Below are 23,244 nucleotides of genomic sequence, written 5' to 3' on the forward strand. Positions count from 1 at the left end.
GCCCTCCTGCTTTGCTCCTTAAAGCATTGTGGTTAAAAAATGCATTTCCTCTGTACTGTGAGCATTCTAGCTACTGCAAGTGCACCTACAGAAACAACAATCACAGACATTTTTTGAAAGACTATAAACCACAAACTGCCTAGGGTCTTGGTTGTGAATTAAGATCATGTCCATGTATGCCTCCCAAATTGCGCCACACTCCCTTCACAGCTCTTGGATGATGGGCTGATATTATGAGTCACCTCCCCCACGCTTGGGACCTGTAGGGTTGGTTGGCACTGGAAGATGCTCTCTGCCTATACTCTAGAAAGATCCATGCAGCAGGGGATACCAGGAGTGGTGCCAGGCATGGTGGGCTCCAGCCAGGACCAGCCAGGACCAACCAGGCGCATACAGTACAGCCGGTACCCAAACCAGAACCATCTGCTGTCCATTTTCACTGCCGTGCTCTCTTGATACTCTCCCTGCCAACGGCCCTCATCCCCCACCCACACACCACAGCAGTCACCTGAATCTACTCTGAGTGTCTAGTCTCTATTCCATCAACTGGCAATGCAGCACAGCCTGTTCCCTATGGTAAGATCTCTGCTTTTATATACGGGGGTTGTAAAGTTTTCTGTCAGATAGAATTATGTGATGCAAATTGATACTGTGAGTTATTTTTGAAATGCAGACTGCACTTCACTGCACTGTGTTTCAAAATGACACCTGGGTACAGTGCTCCCAGTGAAATGCAGCCTAGCCACCACCAACTGTATTAAATGACTTGATACTGCTGGAGTAGCTCACATACAGTATGCAGGTGGCCATTTACCATAAACAGCTATTCCTATTAGCGCTACCACTACTCTAATGGCAGATTAGTCAACACAATCTGCTGCTGTGCACTCCAGTCTAGGAGACATTTCCCTCCACTCAACAACCATCAAACACTCAGCCTTTCAGCATGCTCTAAGCATAAGTAAAACGTAATGTTCAGAGGAGGAGAATTCAATACAATGCATGAATGGTCTGTGCCTTGCTCAGTAAAGAGTGAAATGTTGTTGTACCTCCCTTTCATAAAACATAAAGGAAATCATTTATAACACCACAATCACTTCCCTTCCCCAGCTTTTGTTTTGTATGCATGAACAGGTGGCTTGAAAACCAGGACCCTTTACCTGAGCCTGAGGAGAAGAGAAGCCCTGACAACTAACCAATGCATTTGGCCAGGTATACACGTTCCTCAAAACAAAGTTGGTCTTTGGGCTTAATTGTCTTAGTGTTGTCCTTTTGTGAGGTGTCCATGCTGTGGAGAATGACATCTTAGGACATGCACTATGTGCCCAGGTCAAAAGTAGTGCACTATAAAGGGAATAAAGTGCCATGTGGGACGCAGACGTCTTTCCCCTCTCAGTTTTATGGGCTCCCGAGTGGCGGAGGCGGTCTAAGGCACTGCATCTCAGTGCTAGAGGCGTCACTACGGACCCTGGTTCGATTCCAGGCTGTATCACAACCGGCTGTGATTGGGAGTCCCATAGGACGGCGCACAATTGGCCCAGCGTCCTCCGTGTTAGGGTTTGGCCGGGGTAGGCCGTCATTGGGAATATGAATTTGTTCTTAAGTGACTTGCCTAGTTAAATAAAGGTTAAATAAAAAATGTAATAATAAAGTTTGGCCTACTGCACAGAAATCTCATATGCCTTAACACTTAACATATCTCAGATTGCTTACTAGGTCATAGTATATCAATCAAGTCTGGAGTCAATGTGGAATCTATCATGGAACCATGTCTGGGAAGGGAACGTGGGAGGGAGGGTTCATATTAAGAACAGGAGAGTGCAGAAGAATAGAGAGGAATTGTAAAATATTTTTTTTCACTTTTGGAAAGAATTATGATTTTCTCCTTTCCATCGGGTTAAGTGGCTCATCACAGCCCTAAAGAGACCTATCTCAATGATCTGTCCAATAAACATCATTACTGGCCTGATCATCAGCCACCTTTTCCACTCTCTTTTCCAGAGACACAGTGTGCGTTTGAGTGTGCTTGCGTACATGTGTGTCTGAGAGAGAGAGGCAGAGAGAGAAGGGTGTAACTACGCTTATTGCGATAGATGGATGCCAACAGTACATCTGTGAAGTTCATAAATATCACAAATAATACATGTTTTATCGCTAGTGAATTACAGAAGGTTTCAGACAGTACGCAGACCGTAGGTTGTAAATGGCAATCAGGAGAAGTTAAAATTCCTGATAGTTCCCACTGCTAAACTCCTCCTCTCTCCAGATTTCAGGAATACCATTGAAGGTAATTTCATTAGGTAGAAAAACAGCTTGCAGGCGTTATGCTCATGTGATTATTCACATTAAGTCAGGGAAGAGAGAGACGAGCTAACTCCATGTTAAGTGTTTGCTATTAAAAGCTAATGCCCCATGTAATTCAATTACGTTTTTGAAATTGGTATCTCATGATGTCGAATATGATTTACTATTGGGTGATAAAATCATCAGTGTTTTATCCTCTGCCTGTAAATCATGGCTGCAGCAGTAAATTATAGAATCATCAGATATGGATGTATTACTAGATACAGAGCGGTTGTATACAAGTCATAGTATTGATTCAACTGATTTACTGTAGTGTCGAAACAGTATATTATAGTATATTTTCATCATGCCCTGCTGCTGTTGCTAGTCTCTGTCACCCTGATGAACAGGAAACACAGTAAGGTTATTGCTTGACATGAAGTCTTCCTGTTTACTGCAGAATCTGTCAGTCTGTGGTGTGTGTGTGTGTGTGTGTGTGTGTGTGTGTGTGTGTGTGTGTGTGTGTGTGTGTGTGTGTGTGTGTGTGTGTGTGTGTGTGTGTGTGTGTGTGTGTGTGTGTGTGTGTGTGTGTGTGTGTGTGTGTGTGTGTGTGTGTGTGTGTGTGTGTGTGTGTGTGTGTGTGTGTGTGTGTGTTTGAATGATTGAGTGAGAGAGAGCGAGAGAATACTTATCTGACATAATGCAAAGTACAATGTATTTTCTGATGTCTTTAAGATTAAGTCACAACCAGAGGATGCGTCTGCTACAACCTCACAGTCAGTACCAGCTGTGTGGGGTGAAACTGTTTTCTATCTCTCTGAATGAGTCAAAATGTTGTTACAAACAAACCACACAAACTATCTGATGACTCAACAGATTTTTTACTCAAGTCATTTAATTTAGTGTCATTGCAAATAGATTACTATGATATACTCCAACACTAGCACAGAGAGTGGGTAAAAGTTCAGCAGCTTTGACAGGAAACACAAAAAACTAAGATGGTGATTGTGTAGTCCACAATGCAAAAAAGAACCATACTACTAAAGATGTGATGGAATGCTAGTGAAATAAACAAAGCCTACAATACTCATCAATCTATAGCAGCATCTAAGATGTGTCTACTGTATTAGCTTACATTACATAGTGCCCAACAGTTGACCCACATGTTTACAATTTCAAAGTAGTCAAGTCTTTGTATATTTTGCTTTTCTGGGCTCATCAAATCTCAGAATGATCCTGGAAAATTGGTGTAACATTAAAGTTAGCTAAAGGAGACACTGAGGAAGAAGGCTGTTGAATCTGAGGAGGATTCCCAGTTGGCCTATTGTGTAAAGAGGGTCTTACTTCATTCACGTTCTGCTGCATGATTCACATACTCTGGAAGACACTTGTTCCTGAGGTACAGCAGCACAGCTTTTATAAAACATGTAGCCAGCTGGAGAACTGAAGAGTCTTTTTTATGTGCATAGTATTCCTCCATATTTGATTCCAATTGTGATTTTCCTTGCAGGACAATTCTAATGGCAAAGTATATTTAGTAAATTGCTAAATCTGACTAAAAGGAAAACACAGCCATGAAGTGAATTAGTGGGAAATATTGTGTTGTAAAACAATGCCTTTGTGAGGGATTTCCAGAGCAGCAGGTGAGAAACAGTGAGTTGACTTTGACACATATGCTGTGTCTGTCTCTGAGGACTCCTGCAGAGATGAGCTGGGCTGAATGATGCATGGCATCGTCGCAGGCAACGGGGAAACGTTGTTATATGAGGTGACCGAGGAGATAAACAGACACATCCTGCAGTATGACATTCAGCTTCTACTACTAAGAAGTCAAAACGCTGGTTTTCAACTAAGTGAGAAGTGAAATAACTACTACTCCATAGAAGAAGCAGTTCTGTTCAAACAGATGTGTGCGCATAATAACATATAGGGCACTAGGAGAGTAAAGTGGTTCTAAACAACATAGCCCTACACTGTGTACACTGCTCTACACTGTGCATGTGTGGTGTGTGTTTGTAAAAAAACAGCTCTGCTCAGAGGTTTGGAGCACACACCCTCTACAGCTGATTCTGACAGCTTCTCTTGCACTCACACACACATCCACCCACACACACAAGACACACATCTCAATTTGACTAGAGCAAGTCTTCCTATGAGGGTATTTAATACCCTCATAGGAAGACTTGCTCTAGTCAAATTGAGTCATCACTCTCAATGATACCACCATGGGATGCTCAGGGCTGTTGATTTTGGGCTTTGTCCTAAGTGTGTCTCACTGCTTGGACATGCTGGGTAAGTCTGAGGAGTTATAATCCATCTGTGAGTGTGCTGTTCTGTTTATGGGTTGAGTTTACTAGCCCTTAAAGACTTGTTTATTAACCTGTGGAATTTTACACTGAACAGAGGTGCAATAGTTTTCCTGCCTGATTAGTCTAATTATAAAGGCTTACAAGCAATAAACCCAAGAGCAAAATCCATTTGAAATATTCTGAAAGCATTTTGACTATAGCATTATTAACACAAAAAAATATGGAGTCGATACATTTTATTTTAAACAACACTTTATTTCTGACATATGTTTGTACTACAATATTATCTGTTAGTCTGCTATTATTGTCCAATTGTGTCAGCTATTAAAACCCTTTTGGTTGTTTTAATGATCTTTTAAATGCCATTTATGACCTTTAATGATACCATTAATAGTATTGCAATGGCTCCACTGAGTGTGTTTAGGGGAAATCCCTGTGTGTTGTTAGTCGACAATATTTTCTGTTAGTCAGAAAGACCTCACAGTTTGATCTGTGTGATCTGAACTTAGGAACTTCAGTGTGTATTTTCAATTGGTAGATGCATGAGCGCCTCTGAGGAGTAAATAGGTCTGTAGGTTAGAACCACTGTACCAACAGTATGACTTTCCATCCCCAGATCTCTCCACTAGCACATCATCATACAATGAATTAGTTACATCACCACACTGATCTATTTGTTGAATCAAAAGCAGTTCTTTGTCAATATAAGTAACACATTTTCAGTTGTCTTGCAACCCTCTGAACATTGAATCATCTGCAAGCATCCATGAACGCCTGTTGTTGGGGAGAAGCCAAGATGAAACCGCAGCAGTTTCATATGACTATGCTACGATATATTGGCCCTATATGGTACTTGGGTAGCCTAAACTACATAAAGCACCCTAACCTGTAAACAGAGACAGATGTCAGTGCCTTAGGGACACAGAAAAAGTGCTAGTGGACATTATTTTGTATTTTAGGCTGTTGCTATGTGATTATTTGCAGTGTATCCTTTAAGTGTGCCTCAGATATGCAATTTTTGTAATGCCTTTGCCATTTTTATGAACCATAAACCCACAAGACAAGATATATTTGTGTAGAGCTGTCCCTCTCTTTCTCGCTCTCTGCTCTCTCTCTCTCTCACACACTCTCTCACGCTGTCGCTCTCCATCTCTCTCTCTCTCTTTCCCTCTTCCTCTCTCTCACAAACACATGCACACAATCCTTACATTACTTAATAAAGTTTATTTGACAAATGAATAAGTGCGCATTTTGGGATATTGTCAACTTTGTGTTTGTTTCCATATGTTGTTATGTACAATCCACCACCACTTGCTGTTCTCTGAATTTATTTGGTTAAAGATATAAGTGTTGTCCTCATCAAAGTGTCCTAACAGGACAATATTTTACAGGATTGTTGATGTGAGGTATTAGACTGGGTATCCATTGAGTGTTCCCCATTACCCAATGTACTCATCAAATCAAAGTTTATTTGTCACTTGCGCCGAATACAACAGGTGTAGACCTTACAGTGAAATGCTTACTTACAGGCTCTAACCAATAGTGCGAAAAAAAGGTATGTGTGTGTGTGTGTGTGTGTGTGTGTGTGTGTGTGTGTGTGTGTGTGTGTGTGTGTGTGTGTGTGTGTAGGTAAGAAATAAAACAACAGTAAAAATACATTTGAAAATAAGAGTAGCAAGGCTATATACAGACACCGGTTAGTCAGGCTTATTGAGGTAGTATGTACATGTAGGTATGGTTAAAGTGACTATGCATATATGATGAACAGAGAGTAGCAGTAGTGTAAAAGGAGGGGTTGGCGGGAGGTGGGACACAATGCAGATAGCCCAGTTAGCCAATGTGCGGGAGCACTGGTTGGTTGGGCCAATTGAGGTAGTATGTACATGGATGTATGGTTAAAGTGACTATGCATATAAGATAAACAGAGAGTAGCAGCAGCGTAAAATAGGGGTTGGGGGGGAGGCACACAATGCAAATAGTCCGGGTAACCACTGGTTACCTGTTCAGAAGTCTTATGGCTTGGGGGTAAAAACTGTTGAGAAGCCTTTTTGTCCTAGACTTGGCACTCCGGTACCGCTTGCCATGCGGTAGTAGCGAGAACAGTCTATGACTGCGGTGGCTGGGTTTTTGACAATTTTTAGGGTCTTCCTCTGACACCGCCTGGTGTAGAGGTCCTGGATGGCAGGCAGCTTTGACCCAGTGATGTATTGGGCCGTACGCACAACCCTCTGAAGTGCCTTGCGGTCAGAGGCCGAGCAATTGCCGTACCAGGCAGTGATGCAACCGGTCAGGATGTTCTCAATGTTGCAGCTGTAGAACCTTTTGAGGATCTCAGGACACATGCCAAATCTTTTTAGTTTCCTGAGGGGGAATAGGCTTTGTCGTGCCCTCTTCACGACTGTCTTGGTGTGTCATCTGTCATCTGTCATCATTCGGCACTTAGGCGGCTCAGGAGTCATACAAGTTCAATTTGCCTCCTGTTTCCACTGGCTAATAGATAAAAACTGTGTCCTTAAGTGTTCCATAATAGAGCGACCAGAGAGAGGAGTGAGTTGGTATGCATTGGACTCTGCATGCTGTTATCAACACTCAAACCTGTCAGGCTGCTTTATTAAATGTCCCCTTCACTGAAACATCCCCTAATCGTGGCTGATGTCTTAGAGACAGACTGTAGCTACGTCCTAAATGGCACCCTATTCCTTACAGTGCACTACTTTTGACCAGGGCCCAAAGATAATATGGTGCCATTTGGTACACAAGTAGCTGCTTGGGATGGACACTCAGAGACAGGGAACCCTTTTTATAGAAGTCACACCAATAGACATCCATAATTTCACTGCCCCTCCTTCTCAACAGAAGTCACATTTGCTGTTGTTTGTTTTTAGCAACAGCTATGGAATTTCTCATCAATTAACCAAAGTGCATCCCACTGAGATATGAGTGGCTATGTAACAGTCCTGACCTATTTATGTTAGTTTTTATGTGTTTATGGTCAGGGCATGTGTTTTGGGTGGGCAGTCTATGTTATCTGTTTCTATGTTGGTTTCGGTTTGCCTGGTATGGCTCTTGATTAGAGGCAGGTGGTTTGCATTTTCCTCTAATCAAGAGTCATATTTAGGTAGGGCATTATCACTGTGTGTTTGTGGGTGATTGTCTCCTGTGATGTTTTCGTGTTGTCGATGTATTCACTTTTGGAGCTGTTTGGCTGTTCGTATGTTTCGATGTCCGTTCCTGTTCGTGAGTTTACGTTTGTCCATGTAAGTTTATGTTCAGGTTCCGTTTTACGTCGTGTTTGTTATTTTGTAGTTTGAAAGTGTTTTGTTTAGTTTTCGTGTTGCCATCTGCATCGTTGTCAAAAGTAAAATAAAGATGGCATATTTCCCAGACTCCGCATTTTGGTCAGAAGATCCTTCTCTCCTCACCTCTTCCGAGGATGAGGAGAGCGACAGCTATGACAGAATCACCCACCAAAATACAGAGACCAAGCGGTATGGGAATGCTCGACGGAGCAATAAGGATTTCTGGACTTGGGAGGAGATATTGGACGGTAGAGGACCTTGGGCTCAACCAGGGGAATATCGCCGTCCTAAGGAGGAGAAGAGGGCAGCCACAGCCCAGGAGCGCTGGTATGAGGAGGCAGCGCGACGACGCGGTTGGGAGCCCGTGAGTAAGACCCAAAAATTTCTTGGGGGGGGGCACACGAGGAGTGTGGCAAAGCCGGGTAGGATACCCGAGCCAACTCCCCGTGCTTACCGTGGAGGTAGAAGGCGTCGTACTGGTAAGACACCGTGTTATGCGGTAAAGCGCACGGTGTCCCCAGTACGCGTGCTTAGCCCAGTGCGGGCTATTCCACCTTGCCGCACTGGGAGGGCTAGGTTGGGCATCGAGCCGGGTGCCATGAAGCCGGCCCAACGTAGCTGGTCTCCAGTACGTCTCCTCGGGCCGGTGTACATGGCACCAGCCTTACAGGTGGTGTCCCCGGTTCGCCTGCATAGCCTAGTGCGGGCTATTCCACCTCGCCGCACTGGCAGGGCTACGGGGTTCATTCAACCTGGTAGGGTTGGGGAGGCTCGGTGCTCAAGAGCACGTGTCCTCCTTCACGGTCCGGTATATCCGGTGCCACCTCCATGTACCAGTCCTCCGGTGGCAGCCCCCCGTACCAGGCTGTCTCTCCGGGTTCTCTCTCCTGCTGTTTCCTCCTCTCCAGCGCAGCCGGTGCCTAGACCACGCACCAGGCTGTCTCTCCTTCTCCTCCCTACAGAGCTATCCGTCTCCCCAGCGCCATCTGAGCCATCCGTCTCCCCAGCGCCATCTGAGCCATCCGTCTCTCCAGCGCCATCTGAGCCATCCGTCTCTCCAGCGCCATCTGAGCCATCCGTCTCTCCAGCGCCATCTGAGCCATCCGTCTCTCCAGCGCCGTCTGAGCCATCCGTCTGCCATGAGCCTGCAAAGCCGCCCGTCTGCCATGAGCCTGCAAAGCCGCCCGTCTGCCATGAGCCTACAGAGCCATCCGCCAGACAGGAGCCGCTAGAGCCGTCAGCCAGACAGGAGCCGCTAGAGCCGTCAGCCAGACAGGATCTGCCAGAGCCGCCAACCAGACAGGATCTGCCAGAGCCGCCAACCAGACAGGATCTGCCAGAGCCGCCAACCAGACAGGATCTGCCAGAGCCGCCAACCAGACAGGATCTGCCAGAGCCGCCAACCAGACAGGATCTGCCAGAGCCGCCAACCAGACATGAGCAGCCAGAGCCGCCAGCGAGCCATGAGCAGCCAGAGCCGCCAGCGAGCCATGAGCAGCCAGAGCCGCCAGCGAGCCATGAGCAGCCAGAGCCGCCAGCGAGCCATGAGCAGCCAGAGCCGCCAGAGAGCCATGAGCAGCCAGAGCCGTCAGAGAGCCATGAGCAGCCAGAGCCGTCAGAGAGCCATGAGCAGCCAGAGCCGTCAGAGAGCCATGAGCAGCCAGAGCCGTCAGAGAGCCATGAGCAGCCAGAGCCGTCAGCCTGCCATGAGCGTCGAGAGCCGTCAGCCTGCCATGAGCGTCGAGAGCCGTCAGCCTGCCATGAGCGTAGAGAGCCGTCAGTCTGCCATGAGCGTCGAGAGCCGTCAGCCAGCATGGACCTGCCAGAGCCGTCCAAACAGGACCTGCCAGAGTCCTTCAGCCGGGATCTGCCCCTTGTCCCGGTGTTGCCCCTTGTCCCGGTGTTGCCCCTTGTCCCGGTGCTGCCCCTTGTCCCGGTGCTGCCCCTTGTCCCGGTGCTGCCCCTTGTCCCGGTGCTGCCCCTTGTCCCGGTGCTGCCCCTTGTCCCGGTGCTGCCCCTTGTCCCGGTGCTGCCCCTTGTCCCGGTGCTGCCCCTTGTCCCGGTGCTGCCCCTTATTCCAGTGATGGTCCTTATCCTGGTGCTGCCCCTTGTTCTGGTGCTGCCCCTTGTCCCGGTGCTACCCCTTGTCCCGGTGCTACCCCTTGTCCCGGTGCTGCCCCTTGTCCTGGTGCTAGCTGTTCATTTAGGGGAGGGTAGTGTTAGGGTGGGCATTAGAAGGGGTAGAAAGAAGAGGGGAGTGACTATGGTGGTACGGGGACAGCGTCCTGAACCGGAACCACCACCGTGGTCAACTGCCCACCCGGACCCCCCCCTGGACTTTGTGCTGGTGCGCCCGGCGTTCGCACCTTGGGGGGGGGGTACTGTAACAGTCCTGACCTATTTATGTTAGTTTTTATGTGTTTATGGTCAGGGCATGTGTTTTGGGTGGGCAGTCTATGTTATCTGTTTCTATGTTGGTTTCGGTTTGCCTGGTATGGCTCTTGATTAGAGGCAGGTGGTTTGCATTTTCCTCTAATCAAGAGTCATATTTAGGTAGGGCATTATCACTGTGTGTTTGTGGGTGATTGTCTCCTGTGATGTTTTCGTGTTGTCGATGTATTCACTTTTGGAGCTGTTTGGCTGTTCGTATGTTTCGATGTCCGTTCCTGTTCGTGAGTTTACGTTTGTCCATGTAAGTTTATGTTCAGGTTCCGTTTTACGTCGTGTTTGTTATTTTGTAGTTTGAAAGTGTTTTGTTTAGTTTTCGTGTTGCCATCTGCATCGTTGTCAAAAGTAAAATAAAGATGGCATATTTCCCAGACTCCGCATTTTGGTCAGAAGATCCTTCTCTCCTCACCTCTTCCGAGGATGAGGAGAGCGACAGCTATGACAGGCTAAGTATGCATCCCAAATGGAACCCTATGCCCTATATGGTGCACTACTTTTAAACAGGGCCCCTATGGCTTCGGTCAAAATTAGTGCACTATATAGAGAATAGGGTGCACCTTTGGGATGCAAAATGACTGAATTACTAGTAATTTATGCTGATCATAATGTTTTTCTCTCACAGATATGGAGGAGGACATGGAGATTGACCGTAACGTCATTGGGATCCTTGGAGAGGATGTCTTCCTCCGCTGTCAGTACCTGGGACAGAATGACATCACAGACGCCTCATGGAAACGCCCAGACTCTAGAATGAAACGATCGATGAAGAAATTAACAGGCTACAAGAACAACAAGACTTTCAGCAAAGACCCAGACTTCTCCGCCCCAGCCTCTCCCACTAATCTGACTGTGAAGATGAGGGTGTCTACTCTGGAGGCCCAGGGGGAGTACACATGTGTGTTCGCCACCGATGAAGAGGAGATCACTAACAGCATGTTTCTCACTGTTCTGGGTAAGCCTGACTGAAGAACATGGCCCAATTCGAATACTCTTAAAATGCATCCTTCCTTATTCCCTTCTTGAGATTGCAAGATTGGTGTAAGCAAGCTTTCCATTGCATTGCTTTGACCAATTATGTCATGTCAGATAATTGATTAATTCAAGGAAGTGAGGAAGGAAGGATGGATTTTAAGAGTATTCGAAGGGGGGCTCTAATGGGTGATGGAAAAGTACCTAACACCTAGATGGTAGAGAGGAGAAACAAAATAATACATGACCTCATGATGCCATTAGGGGGGGTTGGATAAAATATGTGACATTATCATTGCCTGTTGTATCCTTACCTTACTGTACCTTCAATGTCATCACAGAGACAGAATCATACAAACATCCATTGCATAAATGTTTCTCGTACCAGCATCATCCTCTTCATGTCTTTTAATGTTTTTGTTTTGAAGCTCGACCTGATATCTACACAGTGGTGACAGAGGACACAGACAACGCTACCCACTACCAGTCAGTCACATGCTCAGCTACCAATGGTAAACCTATGGCTCTGATTCGCTGGGAGATCAACGGCAGCCCTCCTACTAACGATTCCTCTGTGGGGATGAGGAACACCAGTTATACCAATGGCACTGCCACTATGACCAGCTTCCTTCGTTTCCCCACCCACCTACAGGATCAGGACAGAGTGACCTGTGTGGTCCAGCACCCAACCCTGCCTGACCCTACCACACATGTCACAGTGAGAGTGGAGACCTTCGGTAAGCCTGCCAGCTCACATACATTGCATCCTAAATGGTACCCTATTCCCTTTATAGTGCACCACTTTTGACCAGGAAGGGTGACAAGATTTCGGACACATCCTTGATGTGTATGTTTGTTTGTACAGTACTTGGCATTCTCACTTTTGTGGTCAAGGATTTGACATGTGATGCTAAGAATCAAGGTCTGAGAATGATCTGGAGATATTGCATCATGCTGGGACTGGCACCACCTTGAGCTCATTGCTTACTGGCACAGATGTTTCCTTTACTTTCTCCCAGCCTGTTGTTCCACGTGTTCACCTCCCCACTCCCCACCATGTACCAGGTGTTGTGTCTCTCGCCAAGGCTGTGCTTCCTGTACGAGTCAGCCCTCGCAATCAGCTGTGGCATCAGAGACAGATCATACATCATATCACATTGCACAGTAAATGTATTCTCATCAGATTTAGATATCCCTCCCTACCACATTAGGAGACACATTTTTGATATACAGCCTGTATCCATATGTCAAAGATGATCATATGACAGAAATGTTCTCCCTTATCCATATGTGGTAGTATCAAAGTGTATTTGACAATCGGCATTAGAGTGATGTTTTTCTATATGCTCAGTCAGTCTGTATTGAGTTGCGTGATATAGGGTGCCTCTACGTCCCAAATGGCACCCTATTCCCTATATAGTGCACTACTTTTAACCAGAGCCCTATAGGAAACAGGGTGCCATTTGGGATGCAAACATACAGTAGTCCTCTCAGCTGTAGCCTGCTGAACAGAGGGAACAGGTGAGAAGAGTCAGCACTCTCCTTCTAAACCCAACCGGCAGCCCTGTTATGCCCTGTGTTTATCTTTCATACGTCTATCCTTTCACTTCAGCCTTCTCAAAAATATAAACCACAGCCCTAGAGTCCCAGACATTAGATTTAGGACTGTTGTTGTACTGATGGATCATTCCCACCTGCTCATGTAAAAGTATAATTTCTCTCTGCCTGCAGTGGCTCCCAATGTGACCATTGAGACATACCTCGTTCTAGAGTACGGGGAAGAGTTCTGGGTGGTTACCTGCGATGCGGCCGGAGGGCGACCCCGAGCTGACATCACCCTGATACTGCCCAATCAGGAGGTCAGTTCCATGCTACAGAAGGAGGTTGTCATGGATGCAGGAGACACATGGGTCAGGTCATACCGCTTCCCAGCTGAGCTTCATGAAGGGGAAAACATTACCTGTCTGTTTGACCACCCCAAGTTCCCACACAGAGAGCTTCGGACCGTCACTTTACCAGCATTCTGTGAGTACTTCACAAGTTATAATTGTGGATTTGGAGCCAAAAGTATGGTTTTAGGAGACTGCTTTTCATTTACTCTACTTAATAACAGACTCTGTGTTGGATCTTGTGTTTTAACTTCCTATTGTGTAGCTCTGTCTGCTGTTCGGCTGCAAAACCCAGGGTTGGCAGACAGCAGCAACGAGAGCCAGGCTGTTGAGTCAGTGGTTCTGGAGGAAGGACAGAGCAACACCACCATCGGGCTAGAGGTCATTGGGGATGTACCACGTTACAGTATAGTATGCACCAAGTAAGAATACCTGTATTACTATCATAATACAGACAAGATGTCTGTTGATTTCTCTTGATTGTAACTTATGTTAATCTCATATAAAGGACAACATTACCATGAAGGAACTGCTGTGATAATCTTATTGGTCAGGGTACAGTTACAAAAAACACAGTTTGCTATTACGTTTTGCCTTCTAGCAATTTCATTAATTTATGCCATTCTTACTATACTAGTGTTTGCATCACTAACACAGGGGTGAACATTATGTCTGGCAGCTGTGGTGAGAGGTTCGGTTGAAAACCACAGGTGATAGACAGGCACTAGACACACATCCTGCACATTTTTTTTTAGAAGCACCCAGCTGCAGATTGTGCGGGTTGACACCGCGATTTGTGCGAACCTCAAAGCGCATGCGTCTCAAATGTTATGAGTAAGTGCAACCTGTAACTAGACGTTTGTTGTCGGAAAACTAGCTCAGGGGCAGACGTCGAAACACTGAAAAGACACACCCTCGTTTTATGCCTTTGGGGGAATCCCCATCGCCATATTGATGGGCGGTCCAAATGATTCGCCAAGCAAGGGAAGTTAAGCCCCTCAGCCCTTGTTTTTAGTCGAGTTTGCGAGTATACAATTATGTTCACTTCGGGGCCTGAAACTCCCCATAATTCAATTCGCCACGATTGTACATCCGATAAGAAGTCTGCCAAAAATTAAAACCTCAACGACAATATGGAGTCAATATACAAGTGTAAAAACAAATGTAAATAAGTTAGAAATCGTGCTACTAATGCACATGACGGCACAAACATGTCTCGTAAAAGTATTGGTGTTTTTGTTTGGTTAGCTTTTGGAAATTGTAGCCAGTCTAACGGGCTAACGTTATTTAGCTAATTAATTTAGTTGCTATCATACAGTAGGCGTATATTAATAATGATATATTTAATGTAAGTAAACATGCAATCATAATTGACTGTAGCGCATATAAAGCACCCACGAGCTACCGGTGGCTGAAAACGCAATCATCGAGGGATGAACTAGTGTTACATTTCCCGGTGAAAGCGGTCCATTTAAAAAGCATTCCTTCCTCGCCCTGCAAGTGTGTACTCGTCAGACGTCATGGTATGTCATCAGAAATGGCCACTTAATTTGAGGGGATAGGGTGTGTCTTTTAAGTGTTTGGACTATTGTCCTGGTCATTCGACATCCTGTCTGACCTTGTATCTCACAGCGTCTGTGGCGTGAGAAGATACTGTATCTGCTGCAGCCAGACTCTTTGGATATAAAAAAGAATCACCTTTGAATATCAACAATCACCAAGTTGGTGACATTATCCCTGGATCTAACTATGTGAGAACCAAAGCTCTTCGAGCTGCTGCTCTTCTGCCTTTGGAGAGTGGCTAACAGTGTATTGTCTTGTGTTGTCTCCTAGAGAAGAGCAGTCTCTCCCTGAGGGTGTGGCAGTATTTGGCAGTGCTCTAACCCTGCAGGGTCCTGTCGAGCTCTACCATGCAGGGCTGTATGAGTGTGAGGCCTCCTACTACAGCCACAGGGCATCTGTACTGCTGGACATTACCGTTAACCCACATGTCAAGCAGCCTGGTACGAGCAGAGCCTTGTCTACATATCATAGGTTTGCGTCCCAAGTGGCACCCTGTTTCCTATATAGTGCCTATGGACCCTGGTAAAATGTTTGGGATGTAGACTACATTTAATTTGGGATGCAGCCTAAATATCTTCATAATTTGACAACTGGTAGCCATATCTGTAGGTCTGCAATTTGTAGCGAGCCAGCATATGTTAATACAAGTGACTTCTTTCATAAATATTGTTAGTATAAATCAGTGTTTATTTTCATGCAAACTGTAAAGTGATTAGCATGTTTACAGCCCTTTCTCCTCTCTGTGTGCTAGTGACTGTTCCTCCCAGCATAAGGATTGATGTCCAGGACAGACTGGGTGACAGATTCATTGAGTGCCTTGCTGCAGACTCCGTCCCTGTTGCCAATGTGTTCTGGGTTCTACCTGATGGTGTGTCTGGGCCCTCCTGGTCCAGACTCACATCCCATAATGGAACCTACTCTGTCAGCAGTGTGTTAGTCCTGCCTGCCTGCTCAGCCCAGGAGCTCAATATGGAGTGTGTGATAGATCATACTGTGTTTGTGTTTCCAGAGAGAAGACAGATAACACTCCCTGTGTGTGGTATGTTCAACAAATCATCAAACACCATCAATTAAAGCTCTAGTGTTAAAATAAAATATTTACATTGAGAACATGTATCCTATATCTGTTATTTTATTTACACTGAGAACATGTATCCTATATCTGTTATTTTATTTACACTGAGAACATGTATCCTATATCTGTTATTTTATTTACACTGAGAACATGTATCCTATATCTGTTATTTTATTTACATTGAGAACATGTATCCTATATCTGTTATTTTATTTACATTGAGAACATGTATCCTATATCTGTTATTTTATTTACATTGAGAACATGTATCCTATATTGCTGTTCTATCTACATGCAGCTCCTCCTAACATCACCGTCCAGTCCAGCTCTGAGTGGGAGGAAGATGTAGCATACACACTGGTGCAGTGCACTGTGGACAATGTTGGACCTGCTGCCACCATCTCCTGGAGTCTTGGAGACTGGGACAGTGACAATAGTACCAGTCAGCTCATGGAGGTGCAGGAGCAGGTAAAGGGAGAAAACAAATGAAAGGGTGCTTGAAACCGTGAAATAGACACAGCAAAAAATGTAAAACTCCAGCACTCATTTGGATATTAGTTGCATGCTCTGACATATGTTCCGCTAGCAGGTTCACGGGCAGCCTGAGCTCCATGCCAATGGCTCTGTGACGGTCCGTAGTGTGTTGAGGTTCCCCACTTCCATGTTCTCTGGTCAGAATGTCACCTGTGTGGTGGATCACCTGGGTCTTGAGAGGCCAGAGAGAACAGGGATACTGCTTAGTGGACTGGGTAATTTACTTTACTGGTGGAGATACATGGTAGCTACAAGTCATAGAGGCTGCTGAGCGGATGACGGCTCAATGTCTGGAATGGTATCAAACACATCAAGCAAGTGGTTTCCATATGGTTGATAACATTCCAGACATTATTATGAGCCGTCATCCCCTCAGCAGCATCCACTGATCTACACAATACGTTATGTGTCCCCAATGACACCCTATTCCCCCTCTAGGCCCTGGTCAAAGTAATGCACTATAAAGGGAATAGGGTGCCATTTAGGGACGCATCCATTGTATCCAACCCGCACACACTGTCACTCTCTCTCCATCCCTCCCCTCAGAGTCCCCTGTGATGCGTGTTTTTGTTGTGAGGCAGAGGGAATCTCCTCTGTGGCTGGCTGTATGCGAGTACAGAGGGGACAGGTTCGGAGCACACCTCTCTTGGGTTCTACCTGACAACGCCACAGGCCACATCTCCTTCCGCTCTGGGTATGAAGGAGTGAGAGTGATAACCAACCTCACCTATGAGTTTTCACTGGCCCTCCACGAGGGTCAGGACCTGATCTGCCTCATTCAAAATCACCATGGACTAAAGGAGAGGAGGACAGTCCATGTCCCCAAATACTGTAAGTGTAATAGATACAGAGATGAGATATATAAAGCACCCAGCACCACAAATGATTTACTTGTCATACTATACATACATTCTGTATACTCTTAGAAAAAAAGGTTCCAAAAGGGTTCTTCAGCTGTCCCCATAGGAGAAGCCTTTTTTAAATTCCAGGTAGAACTCTTTTTGGTTTCTCTGGAAAGGGTTGTTCATGGAACCCAAAGTTTTTTTAACCTGGAACCAAAAGGGTTCTTCAAAGGGATCTCCTATGGGGACAGCAAATACATATTTTAGGTTCTAGATAGAATTGTATACTCGTAGAAAAAAGGTGCTGTCATGACATTCTTTGAGGTACAGTACTTACCAGGCATGCCAAGCTCCATCCTCCTGTTCAACATTTAACTGCAACTACCGGTCTATTGACTATGTATCTAGGGAGTGATTTGTTTTTTGCCCCGTGTTGACCACTTCTCCTTCCCCTTCTTAGACATCTCATCTGTCAGAGTACTGAATCAAACCACTCCACTGTACAAACCTTATGGAGACGAGTTCGTTATACATCGAATGTCCCTAAAGGAGAATTTCCACAACCAGAGGATCCTGCTCAAAGTCTATGGCAGTGTGCCAACTTACAGCCTTACCTGTCAGAGGTAGTAGACTTTGCTAGACTCTTTTACTACTATTTTCCATCCCTACAACTTCTAAACTGTGGAGGCTGAGTGAGAGAGCTACAGAAGGATGGAAGACAGAGTAGGGCAGGGCCCTGTCTGATAATATTACCACTACACAGGGGCGGTAATTTGTACGAACATTGTTCTCGTCCAGATGGAAGTTCTCATTTGTATTGTTTTATGAGAGCTTTTAACTAGACAGTCAAATACGTGCAGTGTCGTAAAGCTGCTATAATGTCTTATTACTATCAGGACTTCTGTGCTGTGGGGCCCAGGGAAGGTTGTCCTGACTGGCAGGCGGCACTAAAGAACCCTTTTATCAGGGACAATGAGTGACTCATGAAGCAGTATATCTTCAGAGGTCCTGACACTCTCCTGCCCCCCCATACACAGACTCGTATAAATTGTTATTCTGTCAAGCTATTCTGGGTAAAGCTTTGTTCATATCTGCTAAGGTGGATGATAGTTACTTAGGTATACACCTAAGTATATATATGAAATACAATGTCTCATTAGATTTTTACCACTCAATGTAGGCAGTTTTTTTTGTATGACCAAAAAGTGTTGTGATAGCAATTCCCCACCTCACTTGCTTATCTTATTCTCTCTTCATGACTGTCTTCTTTGCCACTTAGATGATACAGATCAGACAAACGTGTGTACTATATAATGACTTTGTGTCCTGCTGCGTGTTGAAGAAATGACGGCACATTGGTCCAGATGGATGGTCGGGCTCTGTTGTTCCAATCAGAGGTCACGGAGCGGGAGGCGGGCCTCTACACTTGCCAAGCCTCTTTCTACCACCATCAGGCCTCGGTCCTCATTCAAGTGGAGGTCACCAGTGAAGATAAACAGCTCAGTGAGTGTACACTCACCTTATCATGCATCAGTGAAACAACAATATGTAAGATATTTCAATGCTTTCTGGTGAACATCCAAAAATGATTGGCATACTATAATTTTAACATAATTTACTTCCATTTACAACAGGTGTTCCATTCACTTCCATTTTGTGTTACCTGATGTCTTTCTCCTGTGTGTTTGTGCAGTGATTGTCTTCATCGTCTGTCTCTCCTCGGCTGCAGCCATCACGATCCTCCTTGTCACTCTGTGTGTTTTCTGGTGAGTCGATCAGTACGAAGGCCTCCTCCTGCAGTTGACAGACAAACAGACAAACAGCAACTCAGCAGGTGACATGTTTACAGGTAGCACTTTGGCAACCAGCCACACAGTCTGATTCTTTCTGTCTCTGTGGTTAACTTCTTACGGCTGAAATCCCGTTAACGGGATCGATTTGACAACAGCCAGTGAAATTGCAGGGCGCCAAATTCAAACAGAAATCTCATAATTAATTCCTCAAAACATACATGTATCTTATACACCATTTTAAAGATAAACTTGTTGTTAATCCCACAGTGTCCGATTTCAAAAAGGCTTTACGACGAAAGCATACCATGCGATTATGTTAGGTCAGCGCCTAGTCAGAAAAAAACAACAATTTTCCAGCCAAAGAGAGTCGTCACAAAAAGCAGAAAGAGATAAAAATGAATCACTAACCTTTGATGATCTTCAGATGGCACTCATAGGACTTCATGTTACACAATACATGTATGTTTTGTTCGATAAAGTTCATATTCATATCCAAAAATCTGTTTACATTGGCGCGTTTTGAGTAATGTTTTGCCTCCAAAACATCCGGTGATTTTGCAGAGAGCCAAATACATTTACAGGAATACTCATTATAAACGTTGAAAGATACAAGTGTTATGCATAGAATTAAAGATACTTCTCCTTAATGCAACCGCTGTGTCAGATTTTAAAATATCTTTACGGCAAAAGCACACCATGCGATAATCTGAGTACAGCGCTCAGCCACCAGATACTCGCCATGTTGTGAAGTCAACAAAAGTCAGAAATAGCATTATAAATATTCACTTTGATGATCTTCATCGGAATGCACTCCCAGGAATCCCAGTTCCACAAATGTTTGTTTTATTCGATAAAGTCCATCATTTGTCCAAATACCTCCTTTTTGTTCACACGTTTAATCCAATAATGCACAAGGCGCTAGCACTAAGTCCAGACAAAAAGTCGAGTTATTACAGTTCGTAGAAACATGTCAAACGATGTATGGAATCAATCTTTAGGATGTTTATCATAAATCTTCAATAATATTCCAACCGGACAATTCCTTTGTCTTTAGAAATGAAAAGGAACGGAGCTCGCGCTCACGGCCGTGCACTTGACTAAACTCAAGGCTTTCTGCCAGACCCCTGATTCAAACAGCTCTTATTCGCTCCCCTTTCACAGTAGAAGCCTGAAACAACGTTCTAAAGACTGTTGACATCTAGTGGAAGCCTTAGGAAGTCCAATCGGACCAAATTTTACACTATATTGGATAGGCAATCACTTGAAAAACTACAAATCTCAGATTTCCCACTTCCTGGTTGGATTTCTCTCAGGTTTTCGCCTGCCATATGAGTTCTGTTATACTCCCAGACATCATTCAAACAGTTTTAGAAGCGTCAGTTTTCTATCCAAATATACTAATAATACGCATATCTTAGCTTCTGGGCCTGAGTAGCAGGCAGTTCACTCTTTTCATCCGAATGTGAAAATAGCGCCCCCAGCCATGAAGTTAAGACAGATTTATTTTCGTTTGAACTTTATCATAGTGCAAGTATAGAGCTTTACTCTGGAAGTAAGAAAAGCTATTCAAAAACTTCACAGCTAGAGAATTTATTGTAATTCAATCCCAGTCACAATGCTTGGAATGAGAACTGCATAAAGCAGTCGTCTCTTGTTTCTGTCATTGGTTCGGATCAGATAATTAGACAGGTATCTCAATACCACAGTGTTTGGATACACTTTGGGATCCCAAATGTCTCTAAAAGCATCAGATCCACAAATCCATGAAAACTCTCCCACAGGGCTCTGGTCAAAAGTACTGCACTGTGTAGGGATTAGGGTACCATTTGAGATGCAGACTAAGTTCCTTTTTGTCAGAACTCGTGTGAAAAGGGATGGTAAATATATAGACACAGACTGCACTTCCGTGTTAGTTCAGAGGCTGATTAATTTTGTCTTTGGTCAGTACATTTGGTCAAGGTGCTATGAGCATCACTGTCCCATTATCCATGGTTCCTGTGGGAAGGTCCCGTCAGGCTAATTTGGGAAGGTCAGTCAGTCGACAAGCGTACACAGAGAACCTGACTCCCCAGGAGAATAGCTATTCCGGGATTTGCGTCTTCCCGGTCGCCAGCACTAGGAACACTTTTTGAAAGGAGCAGGTTCTCATTGGCCTGGTTGGTGTCCTAGGGATCATGATGGATGAGGAGAGCTACTGCTTCTAACATCAGAGAGATCAATGATGATATCACCATCATTCTGCTTATATATTCCCATCACATAATTCAGTTCACACACTCAGTGGAAGTCTGTTCACTCATACAAGGGGTGCAGTTTGGCCATACAGGTTGGCCATACAGGTAAGTTTAGCTGTACAACTTTCTTAGTGAGGATGATACCCAACTGTATAAAAACAAAAATAATTTGACAATATTTTAAATGCTGTCTGCCACTGCAACTGAAAATTAAGTTAATTTGTTTTGCAGCAAAATAAATGGAGACTGCCTAGCATCCAAGGTTAGTATCAATCTTTCACAATTTCTCTAATTGTTGAGCTCTCAAAAAAACAATGCATGCTTTGAAATATTGAGAATGGTCTTCTTGCCTTCATTCATCTATTCTTGTAGCTTCTATCCATAGGTCTTTATTCAACATTTTAATGTTCTTTGTACCCATCTATTATCTTCTCTGGTCACTGAACTCCTGTAAGAAGCTGGAGTCGCTGGCACCCTTGACCTCTCTGACCCAGGAACTGTGCTCTCCAGAGCTGAGGAAGGGAAAGATAGTGACAGTACCAGGAGGGGGAGGCCAGGAGTACAACCAGCTGCTCAGCGACTCTATTGTCATTGATGCCAGATCCACTGTGTAAATGACAGTGTGTGTCCCTACTGGCACACTATTAACTATATAGAGCACTACTTGTGCATTGTGCCATTTGAGACTGAATGATTTTATTTGACAGTTTTTTTTTTTTTTTACTCAGAGTACATGCATTTAAATAAACTTGACCGGGATAGACTTTGCCCCTAAATTCCATGGTGCAAAAACATTTCATAGAGTACATAGATCACTTTTTTTCCCTCGATCATTAGCCAGATTTTGACTTTAGACACAACCACAGGCTTCTACTATATGTTAGAGTCCACGCTACAGTATCCTGTGCATCACTCTTACGTGGTGCATGATGCAGCTTCTCCTAATGCCAAGTCATTAAAATGCATTATTTTGTGAATTTTTCATGATTTTTAGTTTATTGGTGTATTTCATGCATTGGTGTTTTAAATAATTGTAATGTGTTGTAAAGAAATGTATTGTAAAACTGCTAGAAATGTTGAGCGTAGCTTCTATTTGTTTTACTGTTGTATTATGCTAAAGTTTGAAAGGTTATTCATTTTGGTTCTAATGTAAAATCTGGAGCATTATCAATAAAATTACTGTAAATGTGTATCTTGTTAAACCTGCTTTGTTTTACAGGTTTAAGACTAAATTAAATGACACGTGTGCACGTACATACAGCCTTGTATAACTAAACTTGTGTGGTCACAATTCAGTCCCACTCAAAGTCGTATTTTCCAGAACCCCTAAACCTAATCTAGCTCCTGAACCTAATTCTAACCCCAACTCTAACTTTAACCCTAAAACCCCTAGAAATAACATTTGACCACATGGGGACTAACAAAATTTTGGTTGTTTACTATTCTTGTGGGGACTTCTGGTCCGCACAAGTATAGTTAAACACGTCCAGACACACACAGTTAGAATGAAGTTCTTTGCACTAACCCTGATTGTGTCATGGAAATAAGACACTAAGAGAGCTCACCTCATTACTTGCGGAAGAGCAGTAAAATGTATTCTCACCCGAGAGAATAAAGTAAAATCCGGTTGGATCAGGTTTTGCATCATTTTAATACAGACTGCAACTTGCTGTAATAAATTTAATATAAATGTGTGATGTGGCAATTTAGTAAGATGCTAGTAAGAAATGTGTGTATTTTTAACCAAAACTAGGGTTATACTACTCTTAGTGAATAATGCATTTTAAATTCTGGTACAGGGTTAGTCCATGGTAAATTGAAGTTAATTCAAATGTGTACGTACTTATTATAGTGACTGCCAGGTTATGACATAAAAAAAAACAGTGGGCCCTTTTTGTCCTGTGAGTTCAACATTAGTTATCACAGTGCAAAGTCTGCACAAACTTGGATTATGAAAGCATCACAAATATTTCTGACTCTCACTCTCAATTCAATTAGCTTTATTG

The 23,244-nt window shown here is 44.2% G+C and overlaps 1 protein-coding gene across 5 annotated transcripts; it reads left to right on the plus strand.

Moving 5' to 3' along the window:
* Positions 1–337: 337 nt before the first annotated feature.
* On the plus strand, positions 338–22,472 carry LOC129822562 (uncharacterized). Of its 5 annotated transcripts, XM_055880890.1 has the most exons (16): positions 338–576; positions 1,111–1,212; positions 10,962–11,291; positions 11,737–12,045; positions 13,040–13,333; positions 13,463–13,619; positions 15,031–15,200; positions 15,512–15,799; positions 16,134–16,303; positions 16,422–16,584; positions 16,916–17,200; positions 17,672–17,834; positions 18,554–18,759; positions 18,905–18,977; positions 21,470–21,500; positions 21,694–22,472. In XM_055880890.1, the coding sequence occupies exons 3-16, from the start codon at positions 10,964–10,966 to the stop codon at positions 21,850–21,852; spliced, it is 2,796 nt and encodes a 931-aa protein (XP_055736865.1). In that variant the 5' UTR covers positions 338–576; positions 1,111–1,212; positions 10,962–10,963; the 3' UTR covers positions 21,853–22,472. The 5 variants fall into 5 exon arrangements, with proteins under 5 accessions (XP_055736865.1, XP_055736863.1, XP_055736861.1 ...); XM_055880888.1 differs by lacking the exons at positions 338–576; positions 1,111–1,212 and adding an exon at positions 4,393–4,575 and having other exon boundaries at positions 21,697–22,472; XM_055880886.1 differs by lacking the exons at positions 338–576; positions 1,111–1,212 and adding an exon at positions 4,393–4,575 and having other exon boundaries at positions 21,694–22,471.
* The last annotated feature ends 772 nt before the right edge of the window (positions 22,473–23,244 follow it).

The sequence above is a fragment of the Salvelinus fontinalis genome, chromosome 24, assembly GCF_029448725.1.
Source record: "Salvelinus fontinalis isolate EN_2023a chromosome 24, ASM2944872v1, whole genome shotgun sequence".
Lineage (NCBI taxonomy): Eukaryota > Metazoa > Chordata > Actinopteri > Salmoniformes > Salmonidae > Salvelinus > Salvelinus fontinalis.

Bases quoted from the DNA above. Each gene is read 5' to 3' on its own strand.
- LOC129822562 (XM_055880886.1), top strand. From the start codon at position 4,509: ATGGGATGCTCAGGGCTGTTGATTTTGGGCTTTGTCCTAAGTGTGTCT. The intron at 18,978-21,469 runs GTGAGTCGATCA...TTTGTTTTGCAG, and splicing joins GTCACTCTGTGTGTTTTCTG to CAAAATAAATGGAGACTGCC. The intron at 21,501-21,693 runs GTTAGTATCAAT...AACTCCTGTAAG, and splicing joins GAGACTGCCTAGCATCCAAG to AAGCTGGAGTCGCTGGCACC.